This window comes from Chrysochloris asiatica, unplaced genomic scaffold (assembly GCF_000296735.1).
Source record: "Chrysochloris asiatica unplaced genomic scaffold, ChrAsi1.0 scaffold00262, whole genome shotgun sequence".
Lineage (NCBI taxonomy): Eukaryota > Metazoa > Chordata > Mammalia > Afrosoricida > Chrysochloridae > Chrysochloris > Chrysochloris asiatica.
In genome coordinates, this window is record NW_006408780.1 from 1,457,480 (window position 1) to 1,470,219 (window position 12,740).

The 12,740-nt window shown below is 49.7% G+C and overlaps 1 protein-coding gene across 1 annotated transcript in view; it reads left to right on the plus strand.

Moving 5' to 3' along the window:
* Positions 1-9,450: 9,450 nt before the first annotated feature.
* FAM53A (family with sequence similarity 53, member A) overlaps positions 9,451-12,740 on the plus strand; it is a 41,016-nt gene continuing 37,726 nt past the window's right edge. Inside the window, exon 1 of the mRNA XM_006874127.1 lies at positions 9,451-9,528. Within this exon, the coding sequence (XP_006874189.1) occupies positions 9,451-9,528 (78 nt within the window). The remainder of the gene's footprint in view (positions 9,529-12,740) is intronic.

Genomic DNA, 12,740 nt, shown 5'->3' on the forward strand with positions numbered 1-12,740 from the left:
TGGCATCTGCGTTTTGCCAGTCTGAAGGACGGTATTCTTTTGACCTGTGGGAGCTGCCGTGACTAGGGGAGGAGAGGAGGAGAGTGTGCGTGGCCAGCCTGGAAAAGAGAAGCAGAAGGCACGGACTACATGGATTTCCACAATTTGGAAATCTCATTCTAAAAGTTACCAAAGGACCTTCTCGACAGGAGGCGGGTTTTCCAGGAGTGTGCATGCTGACATCGGCTGTCTGAGGCTTCCGAGGGCTGCATTTGGGGAATGGAGCCCCCCACGCTCCCCACTCCTATCTGCACAGCCTGGGGGTTCACCTTCAGGACAGCGGCATCCTGGCTCCGCCCCACCAGACCAGCGTCTGTGCCTCTGCGAGCAGCTCAGCCCACAAGCCCCTTCCGGTCCACCTCGTGTTCAATTCCTCTCGGGCTGCCTCCTGCTCCTCTTCCAGTGTGGCTTCTGTGACATCTAATGCTCACTGCTGCCTGCACGTGGACATCTAATGCTCACCGCTGCCTGCACGTGGCCACCACGTGTCATCCTTCGTTGACGTCTTTTCCATCTGGAGCCCCTCAGGCTCAGGTGCCTTCCAGTGAGCTGCTCTGCCCTGGGACCTGCCCGGTAGCTGTGTACCTTCCACCTTGTGAGCTGGAGTTCCATCCTGGTGGAAGAAATGGACTTGGGTTTGATTTAATGTGGAAGTACTTGAGTCATATGTATTCCTTCTGGAAGAAAGTGACAGCATCATCCAGCACGTTCCTTAGTCTTCCAGAGTCTGGTCTGCTTGCTCAAGCCCGCAACAGGCCCCAGAACAGAGTGCTCTGAGGAGCTCCAGCTGGGAAGGGCAGGAAGTCAGCACATCCCCGTCTGCCTTTTGGTCTCTGGAAGGTAGCTGCTTTTGCAGCTAGTCGTATTCCCTCCCCCACCGTTTCACGTTTTTCTGTGACATGGAGCGCTTCTGTTCAAAAGTGGCACGCCACTTCTCCGTGTTTTTGCTCAGTGCATTGTACTGCCTGTGCTCCATCCACTCAAGTTCGCCTCTGCAGACTCTGTGAGTCACATAGAGACAAAGTGTGCACTTTAAAGCTTCCATGACCACATACTCTGTTCCACAGATTAAAAAAAAAAAAGTTTTTAAGTATTTTCCCTCTTTAGATACATATAGATTTCCCAAATGTTAAATTAGCATCTTACATAACCATAGTACAGTGACCAAAACCCAGCAAAACAGCATTGGTATGATACAGTTATGAATGGTGTTTCATTGTTGTTAAGTGCCGTCAAGTCATTTCTGACTCATAGCGACCTTGTATAAGATTTCCGAGGAGTGGCTGGTGAGCTTGAACCTCCGACCTTGCAGTTCAAAGCGACCTTGCAGTCCAGCTCATTTTCCCATAGCGCCACACCAGGACTCCTGTTTTGTTGTTGTTGTTAGGTGCCATCGAGTTGGTACTGACTCTTAGCGACCTTATGCACAGCAGAACGAAACACTGCCGGATCCTGGGCCAACCTCACAATTGTTGTCACACTTGAGTCCATCGATGCTGCCACTTTGACAATCCATCTTGTTGGGAGTCTTCCTCTTTTTCTCTGACCCTCCACCTTACCAAACATGATATCCTTCTCCAGTGACTGGTCCCTTGTGACAATGTATCCTAAGTATGAGAGACGTCAATTCGATTCTGGCTTATAGAGATCTTAGGTACAACAGAATGAATCATTGCACAGTCCTCAACCATCCCCACCATGGTCGGCGTGTTTGAGTCCAGCATTGTAGCGATTGCAGTCCATCTCTCCAGGAGTCTCTGTCGTCCCCGCAGTCCTTATACTTCCCCAGACATGATGTCCTCCTGGAGCACTTGTCTGGTGGCTTTCCCCACGTGTCCATTGTGAGTGCTTTGAGGATGTGATGCACTACTGTCTTACCTAGATGGTAATGCCTATTCGGACTTTGATAACTGTGCCCCAGCCTCTTCTAACTGGCTGGTCCAGGGTCACATGTTGTCTTATTTTAGTTGCTACATGTCCCCAGTCTCCCTCCACTCTGGGATGTTCTTCAGTCTTTGTTTTTTATGCTTTGACCCTCTTGAGGAATTCAAAACTTGTTACCACCGAGTCAGTTCCTCAGTTGGACAGATAGAGGTGCCCCAGAGGGTTTCCAAGGCTGTCATCGTTACAGAAGCAGACTGCCACATGAAGTGGCTAGTAGGTTCGAACTGCCAACCTTTTGGTTAGTAGCCCAGAGCATTAATTTTGATGAATACTGGCCACTTACTTTGTAGAGTGTCCCACAATATGGGTTTGTCTGATGTGTTCTCCCGATTAGATTGAAGCAATGCATTTTATTAGGTCTCTCCCGGAGGGGATGGTGTGTCCTCTCAGCACGTCACTTCAGAGGCACACAGTATTGGTTTCTTCCTGCACCCGCCATGTGAGTGTGACCTTTTGGTTATCATGGTGCTGACCAGCTTTCTCCACTCTCAAGCTGCGATTTTGCCCCCTTGTAAGGAATAAGGAAGACTGAAGAACAATCGATACTTTTGATTTATGGTGTTGGCAAAGACTATGGAGTATGTACTGCCAGAAGAATGAACAAATTTGTCTTGGAAGAAATACAGCCAGAATGTGCCTAAGCAGTGAGTGCTACAAGACTTCATCGCATGAAGTTCTTTGGATGTGTTGTCAGGAGGGACCAGTCCCTGGAGAAGGACATCATGCTTGGTAAAGTGGAGGGTCAGTGACAAAGAGGAAGCCCCCCAATGAGATCGATGGACACAGTGGCAGGAACAGTGGGCCCAAATGTAACAACAGCTGTAAGACTGGTACAGAACCCGGCAGTATTTTGTCCTGTTGGACATAAGGTTGCTATGAATCAGAACCGACTCGATGGCACCCGACAGCAACATGGAATAAGGGGCGTGGGTTTTTTTTTTTTTTGGATACATTGAATAGCGTGTTTCTCATCATACTTTTGCCTGCCAATTTTAGTTTTCATTTCATTGATGATTCTTGCCTGAGACGTTTATTATGGGGTGTTGGCCAAATGATGATTTCTTTTTTTAATTTCCCTCGTTCCTTTTCAATTTATTTGTTGGCATCTGCCCCCATTTATTTATTTTTTCAATTATTTATTTATGTCAGGGTAGACTCAGGGATTCTTATTTTAATTCATCTGTGTCACTGCCTACCTTGTGGCCTTCTGTGAGCACTTCCAGACTTTCTGGCGCCCTGAGAGATTCAGGCTCATCTTGTCTTTTCTCTGCTTCAGCCCTGGAATCAGCCACTTCACCTAGAACTAATGGCCTTCCTCTTCACTTTATTTGTTCCGGTTTCAAAAACACTCTTGGTGAAAACATACACAGCGAAACGCACACCATTTCAAATCACTTCTGCATGTTTAATTGGTGGAATGAGCAGAACCCAGCTGGTTTGCCAGCCCTTGGAGCTGAAGGAGGACAGCTCTGTCCTCTGGAGGTGTGTGGCTGCTCTGGGTTGGGCCTCTGGGGAATCTGGGAATAGTGACAACAAGCACTATGCCACACTGGGGACAGCACTCTGTACTCATTGACTCTGATGCCGGGCTGGGGGTGACAGTGCAGTGTGGCTGGCTGTGAGCAGGGGGCTCTGGTTAAGGAATGTTGGGATGTAGCAAGGAGAAGGCCTTGGATTGAAGGATGGTTGTGGCTGCCTGTGCGGAGGCTCCTTGGGGTTGGAGGGATCATAGGGTGTGCCTGTGAGGAGAGGGTGCCTGGTCTTGTAGGGATGGTGGGGTGTATCTGTGAGGAGGGTCTCGTAGGCTTGGAGGGATGGTAGGACGTGGTTGGCTGTGAGGGAAGGCACCTTGGGTTGGAGGGATGGTAGGGTATATCTGTGAGGAGGGTCTTGTGGGGTTGGAGGGCAATGGGACATGGCTGTCTCTGAGGAGAGCCCCTTGGGGCTGGAGGGACGGTGAGTTGTGTCTGTGAGGAGGACTCCTTTGGTTGAAAATGTATGGAAACAGTGCCATTCCCAGGGCAGAATTGTCTTTTCTGGGACACACATTCCCATCTGGCTGCCTCTCGAGGAGTGGGCAGCAAGCACCCCCAGCGTGTACGGGCACTAGCTCTTCTTGTTCCGTGTGCTGCTCCTGAGCCTCTCTAGCCGAGGCTCCGCCGCCGATGGATCTTCTGGCCTCGTGAACGAACCCGGGTGTGGCCTGAGCTTTTGCTAAGCTGTGTCCATACACCGAGTCCTCTGTGCCAGCCATCAGCCCCACGCAGGTCTCTCTGCACCCCAAATGGGCTCAGGGTGGTGTCTACCTTCTCTCGGGGACCTTATTTCCTGCTCCATTGTGGATCTCCGGAGTCCCTGCAAGGAGGGAGCTGGGCAGCAGGTTTCACTTTAGAGCTGGCCTTTCTGGCCCTGGGCTTTGTAGCTCTGCCAGGATGATTTTGCCAGGCTTACAAAGGGAACCGATCGTTTACTTTGCGAAGTTTCCTGTGACCTACCTAGGGGATTGGTCACTTTACCATCCTGCTAGGCCTTTTAAGCCCCTTAGGTTGAGGGCAACCTTACTGCCATCCAGAAGAGCTGGGAGCAGAGCGCATCCTTTGGACCTGGGGACCTTGTGCTGTGCTGAGAACCTCCAAGACCCAGGAGTCAGAAAGAGCTGTAACACCAGACGGCAAGAGCCAGGAGACCAGCGCCTGAAGGCTGCGGGGGTGGGGTGGGGGGGGTGGGACTGGCCACCCCACCCAGCTGACAGGAGTACAGCAGCCTGGAAAAGTTAGGACATCTGTGAGCTCCACTCTCCTCATAGGAGTCGGCTTTGTGCTGATTCTACATTCTAGACTACTCATATAAAGGGGCTGCCCCCTCACTCCTAGAGTTCCCCATCTTCTCACACTTTTCTTCTCTGTGTCTTCTGGGGCCCACCCTTCTCATTCATTAGCATCCTGTAGGGACCATTGTTTCATCTCTGACTTCCATCATCCCTAATCTAGACCGCGACCTCTGACCTTTGCCCAGTTCATCTTGAGTCTTGGGCCCTTGGCTCTTGAGGGCTATCAGGCATCCCAGTGTCTAAACTGGGCCACTGCATACCCTCAGGGCTTGTTTCTGTCTACTCTTTCTTGTTGCTTAATGTCCCCTTCACCCCATTCTCCAGTCCAGGGATCCCCTCCTCAGGACTGAGCTCTGGAACTAACCTCTTTGGGGAGCTACTCCTGACACCCTCAGCCTGCTCCATGCTTCTCCCATGCAGCCCGCAGGCCAAGACTTTGGTTTTCTTTTTGCTTGCGCTTGTTGAAAAAGCACATGGTGCAGCACACACTGACGTATCCAACAATTCCTCTGGGTCCCGTTCCGTGATAAGATCCCGTTCTTCAAGCTTTAACACCCTTCTCTCCGCCATGTTGAAATGTATGAGGCAACTTTGTGGAAACTTCATCCTGGTGATGTCTTCGTCTCCCTGCAAAATGGCTCATATCTTGCCATATGTCTAAGTTGACTTCTCTGTACCTGAGTACGTTTTCAACACATCTTGGTATTGAAGCTGTTTATTTCTAGCTGTGATTATAAATGCTTCCTCCCTTTTGATTTCTCTTCTGACTGGCTGTGAGTGTATCTGAAGGCGCAGGGTTCTCTGTATTGATTGTGTATGTTCATGTACTTGCTGAATTCTTATTTGGTAGTTTCCGTTTTTTTCCTTAAGTTTATAGTATATCTGCTTCACATTGAGACTCATTTCTCTTCAGCATTTTCTTTTTTTGGGTTGTTGTGTTGATGTGGAGCATGTTTGTTCTGCTCCCCCGTTTACTGGAACATCTCCAGCATTTATTTCCCAGTTTGGTAAGATTCTGGCTTTTGGGCCGTGTGTTTTAATGTTAACATTGAGGAAGTAAGAGTGTGTAGTAAAAGTGTGTATATATGCACACTCACACATCTTTGTATACATCTGCACAGTGGTTGTTGTGCCGTTGAGTTGGTTCCAACTCATAGCAACCCTGTGTAGTGTTTCCAAGGAGTGACTGGTGGGTTTGAACTGCTGACCTTGTGGCTAGCAGTTCAGTGCTGATCCTATAGCCTAGGACTCTGATGTGCAGTTAGCTGGCATATTTGTATAAACAAGCTTGATTTTTAGAGCAGTTTTGGGCTTCAAGAAAAGTTGACCAGAACTCCGCCTAGTTCCATATAACCTGCTTCTCCCCACTCCCTACAGCGCGCTCGTTGCTAACCTCTTGCATTCCTGTGGTACGTTTGTTATAGTTGACCAACCAAGGTGATTGCTAACTGAAGTCAATAGTTTACATTGGGGTCATGTTGTGTTGTACAGCCTCATGGGTTTTTTCAGATGCTTCATGTCTTGTGTCCACCGTCACAGGGCCGTACTGTGCTGCACTGATTGCTTAATGTGACCCTTCCAGCCATGGCCTTTGTAACTCCCACCAAGTGAGACTATGCAAATGAAGTGGATGAGGGGATGGATGGATCAATTTGGCCATCCTCAGCTGAAAATGAGCCATCACTGAGGTGGAGATGGGGAGGAACCCTCACTACCACCACGACAAACAATCTGGGAGTGGATTCCTACCCCAAGAGCTTCCTCGATCCAGGGGACAGGAAGACAGACAATGAGCTGTAACACCAGAGATGAGAGACAGCAAACAGCAGTAGCGGCAGAACCAGGAGACTGGTGTGAGACAGCCCAGTGGGCTTCCTGGACCACAGAGCAAGAAACCTGAGCGCCTTCAGGCAGGAGGCTTGCTGGTGGAGTGGGTGGGGTGCCTCAGATTGGTGGACACATGGCGATAGACCTGGACACCTTTGGGCTCGTCTTACTAGCAGAATGGGGTGCCTCTTGGCACCTACTGGCAGAGCTCTAAGAGCTTGGTAACACTTGTCCGAGGAAGCATGTAGGCATGGCTGAGAGGAGGCTGCCCTGATAGAACTGGATCCTTCCCACTGGAACCTGAATTGTAATTTGTTACTTCTGGTTACGAATTGGGCTGCGAACCGCCAGGTCAGCAGTTTGAAACCACCAGCTGTTCCGCGGGAGAAAGATGAGGTTTTCTGCTCCTGTGAAGATTTACAGCCTTAGAAACCCTGTACAGGGTCGCTATGGGTCAGAACCGACTCCACTTCCGTAATAAATCCCTTAATTATCAATATTGTCTGTGAATTGTATGTGGCCATTACAACACATTATTGAACTCAGCAGAGAAGTATATATTGTGCTGTGGGGGGTAAGTGGTAAGGAAGGTAGAGATGGGGGCTTGCCTGACTATCTTGTAGGAATCCACTGATGGTTCTGCTCCCCACCTTGTCAGGTTAGAGGAGGTCAGATGACACTTCCACCGTACCATTTTCACACCTGCAGAATTCACTGCCCTCGGCTCCACCTGCTCGCCCCTCTCTCCCTCTTTCCGTGTTCCTGGCAGTCACTGATCTTTTTACTGTCTGTGGTTTTGCCTTTTCCAGAATGTCATACTGTTGGAATTGTATTAGTCAGAAACCTGTTTTGTTCAACTGTTGTGCTTTCTTAGTGTCGGCCCCACCTGGTCCCAGGGAGCGTTCCTCAGACGCAGTCCAAACTCAGGGACTTTTGGGGCGGATGTCCACAGGCGGTGCTGTCCCAGAGGTGGATTGAATTGGTTGAGGTGGGGCTGCCCTCTGTGACTGCTTATCCTGCCTGGTAAGGGGACCAGAGATGTGGAGGTTGAGGACACGCATTCTGGAGCCCCAGCACTTTCCCATCACTGCTCGTGTGGTTGTAGACATCTCTCTCTGGGTGGCGCTCGTGCTTAAGTGCTTGGCTGCTAACTGAAAGGTTGCAGGTTAGAGTCCACTCAGAAGCACTTTAGAAGAAGGGGCTGGTGATCTACTTTCTGGAAACTCAGCCATGGCAAAAACCCTACAGAGCATGATTTTACTCTGGCATACATGGTGCTGTGAGTCGGATTGATGAGGACGATCTTTATTATGATTTCATCTCCCAGGGCCCTTTCTTCTTCTCAGAATGCTTCTTTTTAACAGTCTTATGGTCTGAAGTCATGGGTGTGGTATCTGACCATTTCGAGGGGAAGATGGTAAATCTGTGGAAGGTCCCTTCTGGCACACTATAGTCTTCAAAATGCTGTTTTGTTTTGTTTTCTCCCCTGATGGTTTTGGTCTCTTCTGTGGCTCTGTGGTGCTCTAGGTTAGGTGTTGGGCTACTAACCTGAAGGTCGCCAGTTCAAACGTACCAGCTGCTCCATGGGAGCAAGACGAGGCTGTCTGTTCCTGTAAAGACACAGTCTCGGAAACTCGGAAACCCTCTGTAGAGACGCTGCGAGTCAGAGCCGACTCGATGGCCGTGGATTTGGTGGGTTATTGCTTTCCTAAGGAGTCCAGGTGGCATGGTGGTTAAGCCCTCCACTTCTAACCAAAAGGTTGGTGGTGTGAATCTACCAGCCACTGTGAGGGGAAAGATGTGGCAGTGTACCTCTGTCAGGTGCATTGTTGTTAGGTGCCATCGAGTCGGTTCTGACTCCCAGTGAGCCGGTGCACACTAGAAGGAAACACTTCCAGGCCCACGTCACCCCACCTGTAAAGGTGACAGCCTGGGAGCCGCTGTGGAGGGCTTCTCCTCTGCAGCAGGGGTGATGTGAGTGGGGAGCCACTCGATGGCACTGACTGCTGCTCCCCTAAATTGGTGACCCTCAGTGCCTCCTCATATTCACAAAGGGGACACAAAAACGTGGACTGAAGGCCGTGAGTGGGGCCTGCTTGCTGGGCTGGTGGACCAGGCGCCCACCCAACATAGGATTTCTTTCCTTTTCTCTTGCCTTGGACAGACTCCCGCTCTGGGTCTGAGTCTCTGCCAGTGGGTGGCAGAGACCCTTCACTGTTCACTCTTTAGGGTTGGACAGGGATGGTTGCCTGGCCTTTCTCCTTTAGCTGGGCCTGGCTGGCAGACCTCTCTGGGGACCCAGGAAAGCAGCTTCAGTTGGGGTGGGGGCGGGGCTGTAGCTCAGCAAGGTGGAGTGGGGGAGGGGGAGAAGGCTGTAACTGCTTTAAACAAACTGCAGCTGGGTGGTAGGGTTGGTTGATAGGGTCCGTGGTGGTTGATTGGAGGGGCCGTGGTAATATCCTGGGACTAACTGAGGGCTTCAGGTCTGGCGGCAGAGCCACTTTCTAGCTTCCAAAATCCTGCCGCTGTATCTCCTGCTGCAGTGGGGGTGGTCATTCCTGATGTGTGGGGCCCTCAGACTATGGGGGTCAGAGAGATGTGATGTGTGGTGCTCAGCATCTACCCCAAACCCTAGGGGAATGGCGTGTGACCACTTCTCTTTACCACAAACAGACACAAGGCTCCGATGGTCTCAACGATGGAGTGAGTGTTCATAGCTCAGACCCAGCGATGGCCTGGGCTTTCTGAAGTCCAATGTCCCGGACCCCCGATGCCCGACGGTGCGGACGGAGGACCCGGGGCCCCCGACCATGGTCACGCTCATCACTGAGAAGCTACAGAACCAGAGCCTGGATGACCTGGCCCGTAAGACGTATGACGCCAGCCCGGTAAGCCATGCTCGGCTTCCTCCTCTGAGGAGGGGGCGGTGACGGGCTGTTTGGGGAGCAGGGGTATCTAACCGAAACCCCGGTGCCGGTGCAGACCCGGGAGGCCAGCCATCCTCATGGGTTAATTGTGTTTTTAAAGAGAACTTTTACTGATTGTCGTCTGACCTGCAAAGGTGTCCAGCCTCGGAAACCCGTATACAGGGGCACTCTGAGTTGTAAGTGACTTGACAACACTTAACAACAGCAGTGACCTGGGTGCAGAAAAGGGCACAAATCCCAGGGTTAGGGTATTGAGGTTTCATACCTGTCAGCCCTCACCTAGGTAAAGAAACCGCCTGGGACCCCTGCCCTGCACCACCCCTTCCCCAGGGGAGTTCTGGCTTGAACTTCAGCCACATTGTTTAGTTTTGCCCGGCATTGGTCTCGGCTCAGGTGAAATAAATTTTCCTAGTCTCGGGTTAAAGGGGCTTTCAGTGTGTCTCTTTCACTATACCACCCTACCCGGGTCAGATGGGAGTTCAGAGGGTCTCCTCACTAATGGCTAGCCCCCAGCCTCCAAATCCATGTGCACAGAATGCATGGTGCCACGCGGCTGCTCCTAGACTCTGTCACCCCCCAGACCCTGCGGGCTTGGTACCTTTGTCCTGACAGCTTGCACCACCGTGTAGGCACACGTGAACAAAGTGTATTTGTACATGGGCTATGGATTCCAGGCCTCCTTGTTCAGAGTGGTTAGGTTTCCTGTGGGTCAGCGTGGGAAGTGTGTGGGCTAGGTGAGGGGGGTACCGAGCGTACCAGCAGGGTGGGTGGCTCTGGACGGGTGGATAATGGCCCGGGCATAGCGCTGCACACTGACCCCTACACCAGCCTTTGTAGCCTGCACTCTGTGGGCTTGGTTCCTCCACATGTCCTAACACGTGTGTGGGGACTGAGTTTTCCCAAGGAGACTGTGCTCGATCCTCGAATTCTCCAAAGGTCACCAATGAGGCGCATTCTCTTTTTTCCTTTTAAAAGTGTTGTGATAAGCTCGTGCTTTTAACAGTTGATGTTTCAATTCTTTCCAGTTATCATCCTCATTGATGACCACATGGTTCCACCTGGGGCAGTGACAGTTTCTTAAAGTTGCTCATAGTGACTTTTTACTGTAAAACCCCAAACCAGCTGCCCTGGGCTGATTCTGATGCCAGGTTGACACTGCGTGTCTGGGTAGAACTGTGAGTTCTGTAGAACTTTCAGTGGCTAGTGTTTTCGAAGTGGACAGCCAGACCTTCCTTCTAAGGTTCCTCTAAGGTGGACTTGAACTTTTGGTTCAAATCCTGTGTTTGGTTAGTAGCCAGTCAGAGTCATTGTTTGTGCCACTCAGGGATCCTCATTTTAACATTAGATGTTTCATGTAGTATATTTTAATATCTTGTAAGGAAGGTTCGGGAGCATGGTGGGTTCATACAATAAGCACTGGACTTCGAACCATCAAGTTTGCGGTTCAAACTTGCCACCGCTCTGCGGGAACAAGATGAGGCTTTCTGCTCCCACACAAAGATCTAAAAAGCCTCAATCAGGAGCAGTATACAGGGTCACTATGAGTTGGAACCAATTCAACAACCGTTAACAACAGTGGGAAGGTTGGTCCTTTGCTTTTCAAAACTCTCTCAGCTCTCCTTCTTCTCTGGTTGCTGCTGTAAGTGAAATAAACACCAGTGGACGGCTGTAACAGGCACATGTATTCTCTCTCAGTTCAGGAAGCTAGAAGCCCGAATACAGAGGGCTGGCTCTCAGGTAAGGCTCTCTCTGCCAGCATGTGGGCAGGTCCTTGTCTCCTGTCAACATCTGGGGGCTTTGAGATTCCTTGGAAATTGCCGTGTATCTTGGCATCAACCTTCCCTTGGGTCTAGGAGGCTCCCAATGCAGGAACCCTGGGTCCAAAAGTTGTGCTCTGCTCCCAGCTCTTCTGTCTTGGTTAGAGAGCCCTCTGTACTCTGCTCACTTGTTTAATCCCTTTTATATCTCCAAAGAGATGGATTCCAGAGGTAGCCTAATCCTGTAGACTGCCTCCTTACATGTTGTTATTGTTGTCATGTGCCGTGGAGTCGGTTCCAACTCATAGCGACCCTGTACAGGGTTTCCGAGGCTGTAAATCTTTACGGGAGCAGAAAGCCTCATCTTTCTCCCATGGAACAACTGGTAGTTTCGAACCGCTGACCTTGCGGTTCACAGCCCGATTCGTAACCACTACACTACCAGAGCTCCTTACATAGCTGCTTCTAATCCTGCCTCGCCACAGAGGATGAGGATTTATAATAGTATCGCTATCCCAGCACAAAATGGAGAATGAGTGCAGAATATCTAGAATCATGGCCTAGCTAGATTGTGGGGGTGGGGTAGAGTGGGTGGTCACAAGTCAACCTATGACGCTTGTATACGTGTTTTTCTTTTAAGCTTTTTATTGAGAATTAGGTGAAGGTTTACAGTTTCCCATTCAATAATTCATACTCATTTTGTTGCATTTCATTGATTTCGAACCCCGCAATGTGGTATAACTTATCCCACTTCCTCTCTGTTTCCAGTTTCCTTCTTCCTTCTGTCCTAATCCTTTAGAACTTTGTCCTTGGGGAAATGCCACCCTTGCCTTCTCTAATGATTGATGATTCAAAGGTGTGCATGCCTCTCTGGTGTTATTATTTCCCTTGTGGATCAGTCTGTTCTTGGGCTGAAAGTTGAGCCATGGGCAGGAGTTCATTTCCAGACCTGAAGGGTGGTTACAGGCTGCAGACTTAGCTTTCTAAATGAACTTTTAAAATCAACTTATGAAGTTGGTAATCTCTGACTTAATGACTGGAATTGTATGAAATTTAGTTCTTTCTTTGGAAGTTAAACACCTTTGTAATACTAAGGCCTTGTTAATGTTTCTCCCTTTATTCAAGGTTTTTTTTTTTTTTTTAATATGCATCTTTTATGTTTTTTGCGATTTCATTTCTGGCTACTTACTTTTGTTGTTGATTAAAATGAAATTGTCTTTATTTATACCAGTTATTGCTGGTGAATGGAGAAGAATCTGTTTATATGTGTTTATCATGTATCCGGAGCCCTGGACTTCGAACCACAAAGTCAGTCCTTGAAACCCACCACCTGTTCTTTGGAAACACTGTGTATACATGGTCGCTATGAGTCAGAACTGACTTGAAAGCATTAAACAACAACCACTACGTCCTGGT